At 33.3% G+C, this 22,730-nt stretch overlaps 1 protein-coding gene across 2 annotated transcripts; it reads left to right on the plus strand.

The window, feature by feature from the left end:
* Positions 1-7,357: 7,357 nt before the first annotated feature.
* On the plus strand, positions 7,358-18,791 carry LOC132723265 (complement factor B-like; the record flags this gene model as incomplete). 2 transcript variants are annotated; one of them, XM_060707942.1, is given in 9 exon segments in its annotated part: positions 7,358-7,618; positions 9,777-10,022; positions 10,995-11,148; positions 11,752-11,912; positions 12,403-12,600; positions 12,736-12,915; positions 15,697-15,876; positions 17,198-17,427; positions 18,602-18,791. In XM_060707942.1, coding segments are annotated over 9 exon segments (1,615 nt in total), but the record flags the coding sequence as incomplete, so codon positions are not given.
* Positions 18,792-22,730: the final 3,939 nt, after the last annotated feature.

The raw sequence follows: 22,730 nt of genomic DNA on the forward strand, positions 1-22,730 counted from the left end.
GGATTTCATGGATATAGTGACTATTGTGGATTTAAATGACTGGTTGTCTTTAAAATGCATTTTCAGCATGAAATTTTTTTTTGTAACATGTAATATGATCATTGGCAAATTCGAAAACATGGTTTGAAATAACATGCTGTTTATTATAGATGTCAAGGCCGCCATTGTTTGTAAACATTGCTTTTAAACAGCATGCTCGGTGAAAACAAGTGATTTTACAGGGGGGTACAAACTTTCAGCAATAGCAAAAAACCTACAAGGCCAAGCACCTATTTCTTTGTGATAGTTTGCATGCATAGGGAGTTGCTAAAGCAGTGACAGAGTTTCTGTAGTCCGTATATTTGCAGGTATTTTTTGCCGGAGGGACGAAAAATGTTGTTTAGGGTCTCGGACCACTATAGATTTTTGGCTTTTATGGAATGAATTGGAATTTGTTTAACTGCCTGACTGTTGCACATGGGATGATTTCATTACAGATTTGCAATGTTATGACATATATGTTCTTAACAAAATGTGTTTTCTTTTTCCAGGTTGTGTAGTTTGGGATCAGATTTATTAGACATATTGCTTGTAGGACATTGACGGCAGAAACTTGAAATTTAGTGTGGAGTGCTACCTAACATACCTGAAACATTGACAGCGCTGCTGGAAGTACACAAATTGTATTCGTGAAACAATAGTTTACTGTACTGTTGGGTTACATATCCTGAATTTGTTCTTCTGTTGTTCGTTATAAATAACATTAAAATATCGCTTCGACAGCTTAAAAGAGTAACCAAATGTATCGACGTATGACGTCAAACTGGATACACACCATATTACAATTTTGTTCTTTGATTATATTTCCAATGGAATTGTGACAAGCGATCAATGCATTGGCTATCGTTCAGTGATAAATGAACATAGGTTCAGAGTTCAATCTTTTAAGAAAACTATTGACCCTGATTGAATTATTACTGGAAAGCCGTCATAATGAAAAGACGCAATAATAAAGGGTTCAAATAATGTATAACACGAAGACGGTCACAATAAACTGAAACCATATGACTTTTGCATACATGGTGCTATTAGGAAACTGAGACTTGAAGTGTCACAAAGTAACAACAACCTTTGCAGTCATCGCCATGTATTATCTTGAAGCACTGGAGACGCTTAGCATTGCTACACAAATACTTCGTTATGTTAAAGGAACGGAAATCTCAACACATTCGACCTTTACTCCAACCGTTTTTCCGGTACAATGATAGAAATAATATGTCGAATCCTATGGAAGTTGCATTTCCGGGAAAAAAAACTTTTCAATGAATAGAGATCTGGAGGGGACCAACACGACGTCATTGAATTCAATTTTGTATTTTTTTTTTTCAGAGATGAAAAAGACAGTCACGAGTATAGTGATGTGAATGATTGAAATTATGTTTCATTCACTTGGTCCAGGCCGAGATTAACAGAATAGCGGTGAATTGAAACCTACTAACCATACATAAACAAAAGAGTCCTGAGATACCAAATGGTAAACACGATTTAATTTACTTTCTGTCGGAATAAGTTGGTGGACACAATTTTGCAAAGATTGTAGATCAACATGATGTTGACGCTTGTTGCGAAATGTACGGCTTAATGTAGGACTTAATGCAATTCAAGAGTTAGCAATCTTACTAAAGACTAACCTCCGCACTGCCATGGATGTACAAGGAACAGGAGACTACTAGAACTTCTTGACGAAGTTGTTTATGTGTACTTTTACTTTATTCTTGTACAACTGTAAAGTAGGTATTACGAGTGTATTTTAATATTGAGTTTTTTTTTGTTGAAAGAATTATGATGAAATAAAAAATAAAAATATGCGTCTGTGTGAGCAATTAATTATATCCTTTATAAAATCAAGACATGCAATAAATTCAATATCAAAAGAAACAAAATTGATGTTATTATCTTATCTTTTTATTGCAATTGAAACAATTTGTCCGTTATGAAAATGGTAAATCCGGCCAATGGTAAATTCAGCCATTGTCCAAAAATCTTAAACAGCATTGACGTCACAGTGGTATTACAAAAATGTTATACAATGTATACAATATGGCTGTTTTCGGGGTGATAATAAAACAAAAATTCAACTTATTTTGCTTTAACATAGATCTGTAATTATCTTTCTTTGTCATCAATACAAAATAGTAATACACTTTTTTTAAAGCCCAGGAAAGCTATTATGAGCTGCTGATTTTGGAGCACTCGTTCTTCAATCTCGCGTGTTTTGTGTGGTCTTTTTTAAATATAAATAGTACTGCGATGAAACACACCTATAGATTTAAAGTATCTTTGAAGATTTGATTTGATATATCTTCATTTGGCATAAAAAAAATATTCTTGCATCTCTTTCTCTCTGTCCGTGCTGTCACTTGTCAAAATTTCCTACGAATTTCATGAAGTCGTCCAACCTGTAATTTATATGTGAAATGCCTCCCAGGACCCAGCTTGTTCTGTAAAAATGGATATTAAGTGTAATTTAATGAAAATACACCAAGGCATACATATTTATCAAGAAATTTGGTGTTTAAATTGTCAGGTTTTATTTTCATTTTTTTTTTGTCTTATGTATTATGTCTTATGTATAATGACTTTTGTATTATGTCTTATGTATAATGACTTTTGTATTATGTCTTATGTATAATGACATTTGTATCATGTCTTATGTATAATGACTTTTGTATTATGTCTAATGTGTAATGACTTTTGTATTATGTCTTATGTATAATGACTTATGTATTATGTCTTATGTGATATGAAATTGACAATTATATATTTGAAATTAAAATTAAAAATAAATATGTTTTTTCCCCACCGTATCAGTAGTTCATATATTCACATATACTGTTGAACTATCAAGAACTAATTTGATAAAATATCCTCATTCGGCACTTGTCTGATAAATCATAAACCGATTTCTTGTATTTTCCTTTATAAAGAGAGTCACAGGTAGAAGATGAATGTCCAATATGTTTACCATCAATGGATCTCCATAAGTTAATCTTTTTCAATGTTTTCTGGGTTTTCTTCTTCTTAGTGGGCTGCTATGTTCTGAACTAGTGCCTGAATACGTTTACTACTCGCATTGTTTACTACAGTAAAGTTCCGCTATTAAGACCACTTTTGGGTCTAGTGAAAAGTGGTCTTATTATCGAGTCGGTCTCTTTATTGAAACCCTAGATTATAGCACACCAGTAAGGCACATATACCTTCAATATAAGTGGTTAACACATAGGAATGATAGGCAGACATGTTGTCACTGTTTTAAACTGTTTTACTGGCAGATAAATGACAAATTGTATAAACAACTAATTAAAGGTATTTGATGTATTTTAATTTTACATAAACACCATTTAAACAACATAACAGGTACATTATTTAAAATGGTAAACATTTTGGAACCACTACAACATTATATGAGATTTTTTATGTCTTCTACAGGTGAACGTTTACACAGTCGTTTTCTGTCATTCCTAGCATTGTAATCAAAGCCTTCCATGATCTCGGCCTTTCGTTTCAGTATTGTTTGAACCTGAAAATATAACTTAAAGAGACATTTAATACAAGTAAAGCAATCGTTTTAACAATTTAATATATCTTTTAAATTCATTTTTTCATTAAGGTGACAGATAACAGATAATTAATTTCCCTCAAGAAAACTTTACATGTTCCTATCCTTGTGCTCCATATAAATAATTTTAACAATATCGGTAATTTTTCTAATTCTTTTCAGCAAGTATCTTACATTTACATAATTTTACATATATTCAATTTATTATTCAAGAATGAGTAAAAAGTTATATGCTTTTATAAAATTTTCATATTTGTAAATGCAAGTTCATACTATCTGCCATCTATATATGAGAATTATTCAAAGACATCTCTGAACATTCTACACAAAACATAATTTGTTTAATTACATACCAATACGAAATTACGTAAACAATGTACTCGCATTTACCTGAAGGAGAGATAATTTATATTTTATACAGAAAAAAGTTTCACACATGTTTTAAAAATTTGTCAGTCTTGCAAATATCTTGATACTTAAACTTTAACAGTTAACACGATTGTTGTGACCTGTGACCTACTTTTTCATCTGAGATGACCCATATTCGAAACCTAACCTTGTATGGGAGATAATTATTCAAGTTAGGAGAAATACAGTACTGTCATACTTTTTAAATTTCAACACTTACCAAATTGTCTTCTGTTTCACTATCAGATTTACCTCCAACGTCCATGATGGGTGCATGTGATGAAACTTGCCCTTTTGCCGCTTTTTTGTCAAGTCATAATACATAAGACAAAAGTCATAATACACAAGTCATTAGTCATAAGACAAATCTCCTAAGACAAAATGGCACTTATGGACTTCCGTACAATAAAGAACTGTTAACAGAAGAAACAAAATTATAAAGAATAACTTAAACAATAGCAGATCTTATTAACCAGAGTCGATAGTTGGCTGCACTGACGACAGCTGGCTGCAGTGCCGACAGTTGGCTGCTGTTGTGACAGTTGGTTGCAGTGAGGGCAGTTGGCTGCAGTACAGACAGGTGGCTGCAGTGCCGACAGTTTGCCGCAGTGACAATAGCTGGCTGCAGTGCCGACATTTGGCTGTGTCTACAGTTGGCTTAAGTGACGACAGTTGGCTGCAGTGCCGACAGATGGTTGCAGTGACGACAGCTGGCTACAGTTCAAACAGTTGGCTGCGAATACAGTTGGATGCAGCGAAGACAGTTAGATGCAGCGCCGACAGTTGGCTGCAGTGCTGATTGTTGGTTGCAGTACCGGCAGTTGGTTGCAGCGGCGACAGTTTGCCGCAGTAATGAGAGCTGGCTGCAATATTTAAAGTTTGATGCAATGCCGACAGTCGCCTGCAATATTTACAGTTGGCTGTAGTACAGAAAGTTTGCTGCAGTGACAACAGTTGGCTGCAGTGCTTACAATTGACTGCAGTGACGACAGTTGGCTGCAGTGACGACAGTTGACTGCAGTGCTGACAGTTGCCTGCAGTAACGAAAGTTGGCTGCAGTCACGCTGGTTGGTTGTAGTCACGATAGTTGGCTGCGGTGCTTACAGTTGACTGCAGTGACGACATTTGTCTGCAGTGCTGACAGTTGACTGCAGTGACGACAGTGGGTTGCAGTAAACTTGTAATATCTAAAGGTAAATTTGGTTAGTGTATTAATATCTCGCATATAAAAATGATTCCATTTTAACAAACTTATTGTTTATTGAATGGAGATAATCATGTAATTTTTATTTCGTTTCACATTATAATAATATTTTGAGCGGGTTTAAAGAAAATTCTTCGGCAAATTCCGAAAAAAAATATTGGTTCAATTTCAAAATATCTCATGATTGAAATAAATGATTTTATATAATATGATCGCATGTACATGTATACATTCATGTGTTAGCATATGATCGTATGTGTCAATATTTCCAAAACAAGTATAAAATGATCAAATATAATCAAAAATTCAACATGAAAACATATATGCATATGTTAATATGCCCTCCATATGTGTATATGTGATTTCATGTAAAATAGTGAAATACCTAACTACAATCAGAGGCTTTAAACATTTAACGCGTTAATCATTTCTAATAATTCATACCTACACCGCATTTCTGAAAACTAAAAAAAACTATTATAATGATCACCAATAGAAACAGCTCGGCTATTATCAGTAAAAAAACCCCGGCCTTTATACGGATTGTGCTCAAGGTTTCTTTTTAATTTTCCCGAAATTTGACGGAAAGGGCCTAGGACATACGATTAGATATATCATAAGTACTACACGGCATTTATAGCATATGCTACACTTGACCAACGGAATTATAGCATGTTAAGTAGTTTAAACTATATTACCGGTCATTCATGTAATGCTACCGGTCTTCAAATGTTAGGCAGGAAAATTTAGCGCAGTTTACTCTGCTCTGTAGACAGGTTTGATTGAACATGTTAAAGATGAAGTGATACTGGTTAAAAATGGAGAAAAATGGAATCCTTAAAGAACATCAAAAACTACAAATGTAAAAGTTTGAATGCTGAGTTTGATTGAGCCTGTTCACGGACGGTACTGGAAAGTTCAAGTTACAGTCAAACACCCATATCATCGGCTTAAGCAGAATTCAACAATCAAACATGAAAGTGATGAAATTTGCATATGTGTTAATTCGCATTGAATATAAATAAAATGTAATTCCAAAATTTTAAAACTATCTACTTTATATTTATTATGATTAATATACAAACATCTAGGGTGAGATGTTAACTTTTTTTTTATTTTAGCTGTGTAAGCCTACTAGAATGTTTGTCTTCATTTTAAAGATTCAGCAAAACAACTAAACTATACTAAACTAAACACCTAGGGTAAAGTAATGTGAGGCGGATATTTTTTTTCTCAGTAAAATTACATGTATATCAATTATCGTTCAATAGACAATGCATAAATCCCTGACTTGTGCATTTCAGATAAGTGGATACAAAAAGAATTTCACCACAACCTATTTGTAAACAAAAGAGCACATGTCAATGTTTGTGGTTAATTGTATTGTAATTCAAATGAAAGTTCAGAGTAGGGATGTATAAATTATCGTTCATTATAGATGTTTAGAAAACAAAATCTTTTTAGTTTCACTCAGTTTCAAACTGTATGAAATGACGCATATCTAACTGATACATTTCAGAATCTTATCGAAAAGCAAACAGTAAATAAAATCTAATCTTCTTTCAGTGAATATAAACCGTATCGCACTAAGTTGTAATAATTTTATCATTTTCTTTCTACAGGCATATAGCACTAGTGAAAACAACAACAACAGAAACAAACAAACAGGCATATAGCACTAGTGAAAACAACAACAACAGAAACAAACAAACAATGATAGTGTGGTGATATATAGCTTCCATATGCACAATGATAACACTTATATTGGTTACCTTAATTAAGGAGAATTATGTTTGCTATCAAATAATAGCTAAAAGCATAGTTTCACAAAATTAAGGACTATGTGATGTCTACAAACACTTTTTGTAGAATACTTTTACCGATCAATTGTAGCAATAGGAATATTTAAAATTCCTGATATTCTTAAGAAAATAAGCAGCAACGACAATTTTGAGTATAACCTAATAAAAAATTGCAGGAAGGGTTATTTACTGATTATTGAATATGATATCAGCTGCCATACCACCGTCGAATGAAAATTTACATACCAAACGTTTAATAAGGCCAAATGGTTAAGGATAGTTATGCGATCATAAATGCATGTAAATCAACTTGAACTTAATGCTGTAATATGTATCTTAAAACATAAACACTTCCGCAATGAAGTCTTGATTACAAACAAAAGAGCAACATTTTTCTGATTGGAGTGTTTGAATAGGATTGTATCTGTTTCAACGAAACAGGATGTTGTCGTTATAAGTATGTTACATTCTTCATAAGTCTGCCTCGTTAATTTGAACTCGCTTATTTTTGTTACGATTCGTTTTGGAAAATGATACCGATTAAGCTGTTCTTTTTGTTATGGATGATTCTGTACGTAAATTGCCGAAATGTACCGTATACAACAGGTGAGAACTAGCAGAGCTCTTGGCTCATTTATTTTTGTTTGTTTAGTTATTGTTTTTTTTTTGTTTTTTTTTGTTGTTGTTGTAATCATATTGGAAATAAATGAAGTTATGTATGCTTGAATATCAGCCGTTATGATTTTATTTTTACTTATTTGGGGTTCCTATATAAAAGAAATAATCCTGTTTAATATGCTATTAAATGAATGCATACGCACTATTTAACTGTTTACAACGCACTTAGTATAGAACGATATTGCATTTAAGATTGATAACGACGATCAAAAGTACTTAAGGTCGGTGGTGATATTTGTGCCCTTTAGATGAACATTGGCCCAGAGGGACAATAAATATCACATTTTTATATTTATCTCCTTAATACGCATGTTAGCAACCCTTAATTTCTGGTTGATCACGTGGTTTTATAGATGAAATAGTGTTTATATTATAACAAGGTTAATTTAAAAATGTAATTTTGTATATAATATTATTATGTTACTTTTATCATTTTGTTGCTAGTGTTACGGTAATTTTTAAGAACATTCATCTTGACACACCGCTCTAAAGTCCAACACAAATAAGAACATTTCTTTTTTCAAAAACATAATAAAACTCAAGAAACGACAGTGATTATGAGCTAGTTAAAAAAAGTGGGCAACCAATTTCGTGCCAACTCCAAAACGTATTATCTTTTGGAAAGGTTTGTAAACAATCTGGTACAAATGTTCAAAACAAAAAAAAATGTGCAGAGCGCACTATCAAAGTTGATTCACCCAGTGTTAAGGTCATACTTACATATCAAAATAAAAATGATTTATCACATTTCGCTTCCCCCTCAACTTATCAAGCTACAAAGCAGCCTAGTCTTATATGGTTTTGAATAAGACGCATGATTTACTGCGGAATTATTTTATTTTGTTAGTAGTCAATCAAAACACAAGTATATTATACATTCACATACAACAACATTTGGACAAAACACATTGGTATAAGAGCTGTTGCACTGCATCGTCAAAACGATTTTTACAACAATATATCCATTTGTTTACTCTAAGAAGTTTGTTTTTGAAAAAAAATAAATGTATATATATCTTTTAAAGTTTTGTATTTTTGTATTTAGATAATTTTGATAGTCCTGTATGGATATAGTTCTTGCTTCAAACACTTAAATTGCCGCCTGTTTATAGTAAAGCGAGGTTACAAAGCTTTTTTATTTAGGTAAAAGTTTGAAACGGCTAAACACTAAATAACTTGCACATGCTATTTCGACACATATAGAAATGTTAGCAATGATGGAATCACATATGGAATATTGTAAACCGTGATAAAAAGATAATGTTCAGTTTATAATCAATAAAGTACGTTTTCAACGATTTATCTTTAATTTAATGCAAACAGTTATGATGAAAAAGAACATTTGGATTATATATCACTGTAAAATTTTAGTCAACCGGGTAATGTTTCACAACCCAGCAACAACATTGTGTGTAAGCCAAATTTAAACTCCACATACCAACAGAACAGAACAGTACATTACTTTTATTTTCTAGAATTACTCAATTGTATATTCTCTTATTAACATGCAATGACTACATTTATACAAAACAATCTGGTAAATATATGTATGGCGAGTGTTTATAATACACATGAAGTTAACAATTTAACAGCATTAACTTCATTCCCTATTCTCCAATTATTCTATCCAAATAAGCTAATATATCAGCGTAAGACTACAGCAACTCGTACAGACGGAAAGACTGAAAAAATCGTAAATAATATTCAATATGCTTTACTTTATATGTTCGCTTGTTTTTTTCTATTTGATTCTGCTGATAGAAATCAACTTATTGCCAATATTTTATATACTTTCTTTTATATAATATTTTCGATTTTTTTTACCGTTTTGTTTACTTTTAGCGATATTTTCACTTATTTCGTGTATAAAATGGTATTTATATTTTATTTTTTTATTTTTCTATTTATTTGTGTTTACTTTGACTGTTATTTTTACTTTTTTGCTATACTATATGTGATGCACTTGTTTTATCTTTGTATTAACACTTGCGTTTTCTTTGTTGCAGAAGATACTCCTTACATCTTTAACAAATTCAATTTAACGACTACATGTATTTGTTTACTATAAGTATTGTATTTCTTCCAGAAAAGAAATGCAATAGTACCGGTAACAGTTTTGTTAATAGCAAGATCACAGACGACTGGCAAAGTGGCGCTTACATGTATCGCAAATATCAGTGTCGGACAGATTATATCAGTAATATTCCAGACTTAGGGGATATTGTGTTTAAGTGTATGTACTTTCGGAGGTCAGCATCACATGAATGGAAATCCACGTCAGCTTGGTTTACTGAAGGCGGTTCTTTATATCTACAAAATGTGACATGCGAACGTATGTATTTATTTCTAATTGTAGCAATAAAAATCAATATTTTAAATCATTTTCAAAATAGAGTCGTGCTTGTTCTACATCTCTTAACCCATTGCTTCATGAGCATTTTGTGAAAAATGGCTGTTTTCATTGAAAAGTCTTCCGTTACAAGTTCAAATTGCTATAATACTATAAAAACTGCTTCAACACTAATCAAACTTGGCACAAATGATGACTGGACCATTGCCCTTGCAACAACATGCTCAGACTAAAATTTTCTGTTACCATGGCAACGAGGGGACATCTCAAAATTGCCAAAAATCACTATTTTGCGTTGATTTTTTCCATCAAAATTGATTTCAAAGTGCTGCAACTTCTCAATGGATTGAGATAGAGTCAAATGCTTTTCAGCGTTGGTAACACGTTACCTTATGATCAATCTGGGGTCATTTACAGCCTCTCACAAGTCCAAAATTTTCTTGGCGATGAGGGGGACTCCGCCCCCCTTCAAACCCCCCCCAAACAGAAGGGGGCACATCCCCCTTCTGGCAACCCCCTGATGTATCTTTTGGTTGGGGGGCCGCGCCGAAAAAGAGGTCACTTTTTTTAACAACATTTCTCAAACAAAAACAAGTGTTTGGGGCCTAAATAAGGCATTTTTTCATCATTTGAGACAACAAAAAGGGGGGGGGGTGAAAAAGGCGTTAAAAGGCGTGTATATGAAGTAATGGGTTAACAGCATTACGTAATTATCTATGTGTATGCATACTGGTTTAGAATTTGTAAACTCTTCTTTAGTTTAACTATTCTATTGATATATTTTCTCTCTATCAGATGTTTAAATGACAAGTCCTATATGTTTATGAATGAACCATAATCTAATAAATGTATTAGATCTAGAACTCGAACATATTTTAGAGATTTAAAGTGAAACATTAGCGTATCTATGTTATTCAAAGTTTTGAAGCTTGACTGGCTTTATAGAATTACCAGCAAAGAAAAAATGTTCAGCTCCACCATTGCCAAAGAACAACATGACTAGAGAAATAACGACTAGCTACCTAATGCCTGTCACGATCAATGGTGTCAAGAAAGCCATAAAAGATTTCTACACTGGTGATACAGTAAAGTACAGTTGTAAACCGGGGTATATACTGTTTCAATGTATTTTTGTTTGTAATATATCACCATGGCGACGCTCACTTTAAATCGTTGTCTTATCTAACAATTAATTTTCTTTGCTATGATTATTATCAGAAAACGCTTAATATTTACTTGAAATAGAATATACTGGTGAGCTATCTAAGGGAGTTCACTAATACAATACTAGATACGGATTGGTTAGAGTTGTGCGCTCAATAGTGATACTACATGGGGAATAGAAAATGGGAAATTTTACTCTAGAGGATGAATTTACGCAATATAAAAGTTATGATTTAGATTTTTATTTATGTTATCTAAAAAACTGAGCGACAAGCACAATTATTGAGGACTAGTTTTGTTCTATCTCTTTGTTAACTTCAGAAACTGCCGTTAAGATACTGTTTACATGTCTGCTTACGATATTTATTTGTTAACTCATTTGTTTCAAAATTGTTTTACCGTTAAAGGATTAAAGCAATTCAATTCAATTGTTTAATTTTGCCAAAGAACATGAATTTAGTTTAAAGCAATTTTGTTTTTGCGGATTTACATGATCAGTCAAAGGGAAAAAGTATATAAATATGTATAAAACATCTTTTGTTTACAGTTTTATATTATCATCTGATACATCATTCTATACTGTTTATGACTATTATGACGAATCATCAACTACAGCACCCGCCACAGTTTTAAAGGATATCACATGCAACGCAGGTGGCCTCTGGAATGGCTTTTTTGATTCTGAATTGTTCTTCGGTGAATGTCAAGGTGAATTTTGACCCTATTTATTATCTTCTTAACAAAGCAGTTTTATTTTTTATTGCTGTTGTTGTTCTGTTTATTTGTTAATGTGATGTTAACTTTTCCGTCGTCCGACGTTCATCGTAGAGCAAACTAAACTGAATGAACTATTTCCGCATGAGAGAATTATTACATCTACCAGCAGTAGACCTAAACTAATTGAATTAAGGTCATGTTTGCCCTCTTCTCTTATATGGTAAAGAAATAATTTTGTTAGATATATCCAAACAATGACGTAAATATGCGATATACTTTTGTATTTATGTGTAAATAGCAGATTAAGTTTCAAAATAACGACATGGCTTCAATTAATGAATGAGTTAAGTCCTATTTTCGCACTTTTTATGTTTTGACCTGTCCAACCTGTCCAACCGAATGACATGTATCAGACACCATTGGTAAAGATAAAGGTTGTTGTTAATTCATTGGAGACAAATTAGTATTTTCTATGTTTCAGAAATAAAATGCGATGCTTCCTCGTATGCTGATATAAGTAATGGTAATATTACAAACTTTAAAGAAACTTACGAATATCTCGAAGAGATGAAATTGGAATGCGAAGACGGATATCGGCACAAAGGCGGCGTTAAATCTGTTCTTTGCATGACACCATCAAGTTTCAGCGAATTTTCAATGCTCGATTTGGGCTGCGAACGTGAGTTCTATTAAGATAATTTTGCATTTCTTTTACCTTATTTATTAATTTGAAAGTAAACTGACTACTATTAAAAAATCAATTACAATCAATCGGAAAATTCAGTGAACATGGATGGATGCCTCATTATTTCAGGAATCCAATGTATTGAACCGGAGAGCCCGAGTAACGGCTTTTTAAGAATGGATCACAATTATGTTGATGGAACGGTTATTTACGAATGCGAATCTGGTTACGACCTGATAGGATATCCGGAGTGGAGATGCCAATTGAACGGCAAATGGGACCATGATTGTATAAAATGTACCAGTGAAGGTAACTAAAGATTATCTCAACTCGTCGGATTGTTCAGATATGTGTAATATATCTTAACAGACAATTTGTAGGCAATGCGTAATTAGCATTCAAACAAATATATTTAAACCAATTCAATTCAAATTTTTGTTGCACTTTTTTGGCAAACCATTGCCTTGGCAATACCAAACATACAAAACAAATTATTAAGTGGCATTTGACAAACACTCAAAACAGATATACAATGTTCATATGACATGCATACATTTCAATTCTTAAGTTCTTGCATTGTTTGTAAGACACTATATATCTTAATGCAAATGCTTTAAAAATGTACATGATTATATTATATTACTTTCATTGCCTGATGACATAATGTAATAGAACTTATTTGGAGTTGGAAAAGATACATGTCTTATGGAAAATTGTCTTAGTTCTGAATATAAGAGACAACAAAATAAAAAAATTATACGGCATAATTTACAGTTTTCAAGTACCTTACTATTTCTATTTCTAAAGAATGAGAGCATAATCTAAAACATGGTAGTTGTTTACGTATATTGTCATTCTTTACAATATTAAGATATGATAAAACCAATGTTTGCAAATTAACATGTGTCATTTTTCGACGTCTGTTTTCGTGTGATAAAACATACAGACACGCGCTTAAACAGAGTGACATAGGAGTTATTAAGCCGTGACCATGAGATACTTTGTCTTTGCCACGAGTTACTAAGTCGTGGCCACGAGATGATTAACCAATCAGAATTCACTATATATGTTATGAATTTTTTAAAGTTAATAACTTACTTTTACATACAATTTTAATTTTGAAAATACTGAAGATATGAATTTGTCTCTAAGATCATATTAGAAAGTCACCTTCCAATGCCCATCATACATTAATTTTGACTATAGCTCTTTGTTGGGCAAGTTTGTGATCGAATTGGTCAGTTTGTATGTACTATGACCTGTTTACCTTGTTTATGTGATTACAAGCTAGCCAGCTAGCTTACGGAACGTCGGTGGTTCTACTCAGGTACCCGTTCGTGCCTGAAATAATGCACGAAAGGCACCTGAGGTCTTCCTCCACCAGTAAAGCTGGAACGTCGCGATATGACCTATACTGTGTCGATGTGACGTAAAACCCAAAACAAACAGAAAAAAAAATACGATTACATGAGAAGGAATAAGTCCTGTTTTTTTTTTTTATTTGTAAGGGACATTGCCCATGGACAGTAAATATCCTATAACGTGAAATCCTTGTCTGATGAATAATTTAGAAAGGATTTTGTAACCCAGAAAGATCATTACACCTGATCAGCAACGACATCTAATAATTTCGAGGTCATTGTGTCAAAATCAGGGTCACTAATTGTAAAATTATTGATAAGTCAAGAAGTTGTTTAAATGGCAATTTTACAGGCTGGTGAAGAAAGGGGCATCCTTGTACTATAGCACATGTCTAGTTAATTAGGGAAATTCACATAAATGGTGTAATCTGATTGGTTATTTATCTCATGGTAACGACTTAGTAACTCGTGGCCACGACATAGTATCTCGTGGCCAGAGCATAGTATCTCGTGGCCACGACAAAGCTATCTCGTGGCCATGACGTAATAACTCGTGGCCACGACATAGTATTTCTTGGCCACGACTTAGCTATCTCATGGCCACGACTTAGTAACTCGTGGCATCGACATAGTATCTCGTTGCATTGAGATAAATAAAAACACACATATGTCACCTTTGTGCCACCGTAAAATTATATGCGGCAGAAAAAAGGAATTTAATTTGATATGTATGACTTATCTCTTAATTTGATAAACATCCTCTAGCAATATACCATTATTTACGTACTAAATGTTTATATGATGTTAATTGACTGCATTTCAAATACTGCTTAATAAAACGCTGGAAGAAATGTGGCCCCTCGGGAGCATTTATCACATCAAAATAAAAAAATAATTGCATACTTGGTTTATTTGAGTCTGTACATGAGGCATAACGGAAAGGTGCAACACTCTTTCACGTCCCATAGCACACGATTGAGCAGTTCTCAATTTTAACACTTAAAGGTGTTGAAATAAAGACCCCGAAGGACAGGAAAAAATATAACAACACGGCAGTGAAGTAAAGAGCAGCATTTTGCAGCTACAAAATTGCACCTGACATATTCTGTTGTCAATGATAAAGATCCAGAAGATTGGTTATACTCCAAAAACATAAAACAAAACAAAATAACATGAATAGTGCAGACTACGTTTGATTGAGTCTGTACATTAGGGATTACTTAAAAGTCAAAAATCCCTCAAGCCCGTAGCACCGATATGAGCCGTACTCAATTTTGTAAACCTAAAAGTGTTGGAATCAATAATCCTAAAGGTCCAGAAAAAATAAGTAAAACTTGAAGTGAAAGTCGTCATTTGTCTATTCATTTTGTCATTTTCTAAGTCATGCATATTGGCAAATTAGACTGTTTTGTACTTCATTCACACACTACGTTAACAAATCATATGATTTGAAATTTGCATGCAGCAAGAACGTTCTTGTTTCGAAATTAGTACTTTAAACAAATCGCCTGTTGGCAGCAACGATTTCTACCTTTGCGACCGATGCAGACCATGATCAACAGATTGTCATGTTGTCATGTCATGGTCTTCACTGTTTGCTATCCAGTCAGTAATGAATTTTAAAGTCTTCCCAAAATGATGAAAAGTTTTGCACACATTGAATTATTGACAAGTCCATTTCATATATTTTTATCATATTTAAAGTGGATTTTATTGTAATTTCCCCAAGATGCATACTGTTCTCCGCCATGTTTGCCGCCTGGTGCTATGATAACAACTTCCTCTGAGAGTTATCAGATTGGTGATGTGTTAGACTTTACATGTAAATCCGGCAAATACTACGGAGGGTCCACTAATCGAACATGCATGAAGAATAGAAACTGGAGCGGTACTCCTATAGATTGCACAGGTAAGCTATCTTATAACCTGCCTGCAATTTTGCGAAATATTTTCTTTTTAATTGTTAATACATGAAGTATATTCTTGTACAGCATATGTTCGCTCGATTGTTCAACATGTTGAATGTTTTTATTCCAGATGTAACGAAACACAAAATATCAAGATGTTTTGAATATGAGTCTACTCTTATTGTTTGAACAGGGTGATAGGACTCTCTTCATCATAATCATCATGATCTTCAGTAACCGCATCACTCTTCATAAAGCATAATCGCGATGAAACTAAAACTATGTACATGCGCAGCAATTGGTTTCCTCTTTACATTTAAAAATTGTCTATTTACATCTTTTTAAAAAATGGTTAAAACTGGCAATGTGTCTGGTTGGTGGTTGTGTGTTTCATCAGCGCCGACTTGAACCCCTCCAAGGTTGGTTTCTCAACAACTTGAATGGGTAGGCGATTCCAGAGGATGATCGTGGCCGGAAGCTGTTCTGGTACACAGATTTCTTAAAAGTGAGCTGGTTGAGTTGTTGTGGGTTGCCTCCTGATGTTCTTGCAACACGTAGCGGGGGATCATGTGTGACATCTACTAGGTCATGCTTGATCTTGTAGAGCATGGTGACTCTTGCCATGTCCCGTCTCTTCTGTCCAGTGGTCCAGTGTAGTGAGTTTACCATCTCTGTGATACTGCTCTGGCGTGAATAGTCGTTCTTGACAAACCATGCTGCTGTTCTTTGGACCATCTCTAGGTAGTTGATGTGGCTGTCAGCAGCAGGTGACCATACAGAGGAGGCATATCGACGCTTGGCCGTATGTAGGTGTTTTAGGCTTTGACTTTGGCATCTGGTTGGCTTGACCGGAAGTTTCGGCGCAGGAAAGCTAGTATTGAATTGGCTTTTTATCGTTATGTTGTCGATGTGGCATTTCCAAGATAGGTCTGGTGTGATGGTACCTCCAAAATACTAGTCCTGGTTGATTACGTTGAGGGTTGTCTGATGTATTTCATATGGGAAGATAATGGGGTTCCTCTTGGTGGTAATTCGGATGACCTCACATTTGGCAGCATTGAACTCCATTTGCCATTCCTTCTCCCTCATTTCAAATAACAACCAACATGCATGAAATAATTTCCGGAGCGTGAACATGAACGGGGAAAATACTGCATCAGATAGCATTGCCAATTGGTTTATTGAATTGCATACACAAAAACAATGTTCTTTTTGAGACAATAATCTACTGATCGGCTGTCTGCCGATGTTGTACAATTGACTATAATAAATGAAATTTGCAATAAATGTAGATATGCACAAATGTATTTTTATAATTTACAGGGGAGTCTTTGTTTGATTCTAGTGTAGGAATTGAGTTGATATCAGCTATGAAAAAGATTTCAGAGAATAAAACGGAAAACTCTACTAAAACAGATACAATAATGTCAAAGACAATAAATGTCGGGAACAGTGGTGGTGTAGACGTGTACCTGCTTGTTGATATATCTAAGAGTATTACACCAAAGAAATTCAACACAACTATAAGATTTGTATCTGCATTACTCCCAGAGGTATCAATATAACTTATTCAATTTAAAAAGTAACTTTATAAAGAAAACAAAACACTGAAAGTATAAAAAAACACACAATAAGAACCCTTAAAAAAATAAGCCAACTGTTTTTTACACTTTATTACACATTACAAGAACAATATTCGTTCTGTTTGTATTATATTTATGTACTATACTGATTGAATTGTTGTGTCATATAGAAAGATATGATGTACTTGAGTCTGTGAAAGCGTCCTGTAAACAAATGTCTACTATATTACTTCACCCAAGTTGACTGTAATGTGAAACACGGGAATTTATTAGATTAAAGCTTGTTAGAACGTAGTGGTGGTAAATGTGCAAGATGGTTTGCAGGTAGTGATGATCATTATGATGGCTTGTAAATGCATGGGATTGTTAACACGTAATGGTGTCACAATCTGGGTGGTAAATGTGCTGAATTTTTAACTCATAGTGGTGTTCATTATGTATGCAGGAATTGTTGATAGATAGTGGTGATCATTTATGGAGCTGAAAATTGTGCATTTTTTTTTAACGGGAAGTGGTAATCATTAAGGGGGCTGGTAAATGCGCTGGGAAATTAACACGTAGTGTTAATCATAAAGGGGGCTGGCAAATGCGCAGTTTGAACATAACGTACTGGTAATCATAACGGGGGCTGATTTATCTCGGGATAATTAAAATGTAGTGGTGATCATTACGGGGGCTGATAAATGCTCGGGATTATGAACATTTAGTGGTTATCATTACAGGGATTGCTAAATAAAACGTAGTGGTGATCATTACAGGGGCTGATAAATGCACAGGGTAATAAATACGTGGTGTTGATTATTACGGTGGTTGTTAAATTCGTGGGATAATTAACACGTAGTATTGATCATAACGAGGGCTTGTTAATTCGTGGGATAATAAACATATCGTAATGATCATAACAGGAACTTGTAAATTCGCGTGATAATAAACAAATAGTGGTGATCATAACGGGGCTTGGTAAATGCATGGGATCACTTTTAAATAGAAGTGATTATGCCAGTAACTGAAAAACGTTTGGGATGGTTTACATAAGGTATAGTCATTACACGGCTAAAACAGTGTAACAATGTCAAGAACAGAAAAATAAATGCTATTTCTTTTGTCAATTTACTATCAATCACATTAATACCCTTCTTTGTAGCTTGGTATTAATGATGGTGAAACTGGTACAAGGCTAGCACTTACATTCTTTGGCTCTAAACCGTTAAGGATATTTGACAAACATTCAGAGGAGATGGGGGGGCAGCCGTTTGAGTCATATGAAATGGCGAAAGAAGAAATAGAAAAATATATGAATGAAAAGGAACTGATAAAAATAAGAGATGAAACAGGTAAGTAATTTTCATTTACATTGAAAAATCATGTAGAAGCATAATATCAACGTATTGTATCATATAATATATTTCGCTGATTATGTTGATTTTTATATTCATGTTTTTGCATAACAATTACTGAATGAAATTAAGAAAACATTCTGTAGTCTACATTTATAAAATATGAAAATGCATAAACTTCAGTGTACGACATAAAAAACCATTATCAAATATCATTAACATAAAGTTTAAGATTTCTACTCTATCCGAATTGTAATTTTTATGTATTGAAATCAAGTACTAATGTTTACAAAGTGAAGCAATAAAATATTGTTTGTAACAAGTGACACTAACAATGTTAAAGCGACCTTTCAAAAGTTCCATGATTGGTCTGGGAGACTCTATGTACTTCTTACACATAAAACATTAATTTAAATTTCGAGTTCGAAAGCAAAATGAAATTGCGTAGCTAAACGTGTTTCAGTTAAAAGCATGATTTACTTTTGGAAGACTCGACGCATCATTAAATGGCACCATAATGTAAAACTGAAGGATCAATGAACAACTACCATATGAATATATGTATTGGTTACAATTTTGCAAACAAGACCCGTTGACTATCGAAGGTTTTGTTGTCAACACATTATGATTTTTTATCATTTAAATAACTCTTTTAAGATTTATGTCATAGATCCAAATGATATAGCCAACAACGTTTAAAACTAAGATAGGTGACACAAAAAGACATTATTTACCAACAAGGGCAATATTGTCTTAAAATACGCCCATCAAAAAACCTTTTGGCACAGATCTGGGCATTATAGATATGCATTTAGGAGATATGGTTTCGGTAATATCTGGAAAATATCTGGATTTTTTCTCATCTCTAGTGACCTGGAACCTAAATTACATGTGTCACACTTGTAGTCATGATAGTTATCATCTGTATTACAATCCATCAATAAATGATGACTAAATGGTCCCGGTACTCACACGTTGACGTCTCTATGTGACCTTGGCGTTGGTAGCTGGGACCTGGATTATGTGCGCAATATGCCTCACAATTTTAAACATTTGTGCTAAGTTACATTGAAATCACTCTATGCATGTAAAACTTTTGCCCCGAACAAGCATTTTCAATGACCTCTAAGTGTGACCCTGACCTTTGACCTGAAGTCCTAGTTATTAATGACCTTGATTTTCATATTTAGTGACATTGACATTACACATTTTTTAAGCAGCACGCCTACAGATTCATGCTAATTTTCATGAAAATTTTGAAAACGTATTAAAGAGTAAAGTATCGTGAAGTGAATTAAGAAACTTATTTTCACATTGCAAACAGCACATACAGCCCATGTTAAGTACCAAAAAGATGTCAAAATATGCCAAAATGGTTTTTATTGCGTTAGTAACGCAGTAGAAATATGATGAAAAATACTGCAAAATCGGTCATAAATTACCAATTTCATAGAAATTATTACTTTTATCTTGAATCTGTTTACTGTTCTTATAAACAAAAGTACTTTTTTCATACATTTGATTATCTTGAAATATTTTGGTTGATATGGAGGCATGCAGCTTTAACCTTAATCACATGTTTTACACAAGTAGTTATGATAATGACCATTTGTGTTTCAACCCCTCATTTCCCTATTTACATCTGATCCCTATGTGTTACTTTGACCTTGGCCTCAATTGGGACCTAACTTTTACAAGCGACATTTCAACTCACAATGTTGAATATTTGTTCAAAGTTATATTGAAATCCCTCTATGCATGTAGAAGCTTTGCTCCGGGCAAGCGTTTTAATGACCTCTAAGTGTAACCTTGATCTTTGACCTACAGACCTGGTTAATGTGCGCGGCATTCCTCATAGTGATGAACATTTCTATGAAGTTTCATCAAAATTCTTCAATGCGTGTAGGAAGTATACTCCGGACAAATTATTGGACGCCTCACGAACGCCCACCTGCCAGAGGGGGGACATCTAAAGATCAATCTAAAAACTGTTCGGATTGAACAAAATTAGTAAATTTAATATTGGATAGTAAGAAGAATTAATAACGAATGTGATTAAAACATTATAAAGGGTAATCATTACGTACTGAAATGTAAAATATATGATTATATACAGATAGCGGGACTGCAATTACAGCTGCATTGGAAGATGTTTTTCTCCAAATTGGAACAAAAACTGCAAAGTTTAAACGTGTTGGAGGCAGGAAATCCCAGGAAGTTTTGATCATTATAAGTGACGGTAAGGTACACCCTTTTAAGCAAATTCTTAAAGCATAAATATAGGGTCATTGAATATATATAGATTTAATATTTTCGTTCACTTATTAAATTAAATGTATGTTACATTTTTTATTTCATTAATAATGTACTTGACATACGCCGACTTTGCAGTTTTGTCTCCGTGTACAAATTATTGTGTACTTAAGTAAGAACAACATCACTACATAAGTTTACTGGAAGACTTTCTTTGAATTCACTCAAGAATTCCGACCAGCCATAGAAATCGACTTATATGAAAATAGCAACATTAGTCACTCGTTTCCAATTTTAATGTCCATGGAAGAAGTTAAAAATAAGAATAAGTCTCATGATAAATAAAATAACGTAAATAAAAAATAACAAAACCAGCTTTTCTCCCCTTAATTTCATTTTTGTCAACTTTACTCCTTGGACCAAATAATTATTGTAAAATGATATATTTTTGCGTGGCCTGAAATAATCATTTTAGACTTAATAATTTTGCAAAATTTAACATCTTTTTTTGTTATATTTATATCAATTGCTGATACAGTTATTTAGGTCTATTTGTGATTTAAGCTAATGGATAGCTATATTTTATCAGACAATATAATAAAATGTAGATTTCTCAAAGAGAATATGTAATAGACCTTTTTACCACGCGATCCGTGAATTTGAAAAAAAAATGACCGGAAGTAGTATATTCATGCGCATGCGCAATTTGCGTAGATCAAAAAGAGCATAGAAGTTCATAGACAATTCTGTGTTAGTTAAAGGTAAAAATTAGAAATATCATATGAAATAGCTTTTAACAGAAACACAAAAGATGCCTCTATAGCTTTGTGACCAAGATTGCCATAAAAAGACGGATGTTTAAGAATCCCCCCCCCCCCTTACGATCACGGACCTGACATTGAGATAATTGTTGTAAAAAATGTGGTAATATATATACATTTTTGTAATAGCAAATAAAGCAGTCAATTCAATTGGTGTTTAAATCGTCCATATAAAAACAAAACAAAAAATCTATAACAAAAAATCATCAAATGTTAATCAATTTTATTCTTTTTCCGACTTGACTGTGATGCCAAGCAGAAATTTTTTACGTCACATATAAATTTAGATAATTTTTCAAACTCTTGAGAAGTTAAGATGGGTGGTGAAATAACATACATTATATCCGGTTCCTAGTAGCACATGAAAATGCACGTCACGTACACTATTTGTCACTTCACAAATTTAAAAAACATTGATGAGATTGGTATTCCACTGCCTCTCATTTAATCACCTGGTTAATAGTGGATTCCCAATGAAAAGCAAAATTGGACAGCGGCTGTTAAAAACACCGTTCGCTCCAGCAACGATCATAACATTTTATAGCAAAACGTTTGCTCATTTATTGAATGACAATCTTACGAAATTAAGTAAACATATACAAGTTTTCGAAGAAATCCGGAATGCCAATTGTTTATAGTTATGATATGACTTTCAAATCGATGATGTCAATTGCGAAACTCATAATGAAGTCACTTCATTAATTTGGTAATTTGTCTAATTCTATCGTAATTCAAAACAAAATGAAAACTATATTTTTATGTTACATCTTGATGGGAATATGAGTTCAAAGGATCTAGTGAAAAATTGGATTACATACAATTAAAAATAGACCGTTATAATGAGCGGGACTAAGTTTTGATA

Source organism: Ruditapes philippinarum, unplaced genomic scaffold, assembly GCF_026571515.1.
Source record: "Ruditapes philippinarum isolate M1 unplaced genomic scaffold, ASM2657151v2 ctg3012_1_1_1_1, whole genome shotgun sequence".
NCBI lineage: Eukaryota > Metazoa > Mollusca > Bivalvia > Venerida > Veneridae > Ruditapes > Ruditapes philippinarum.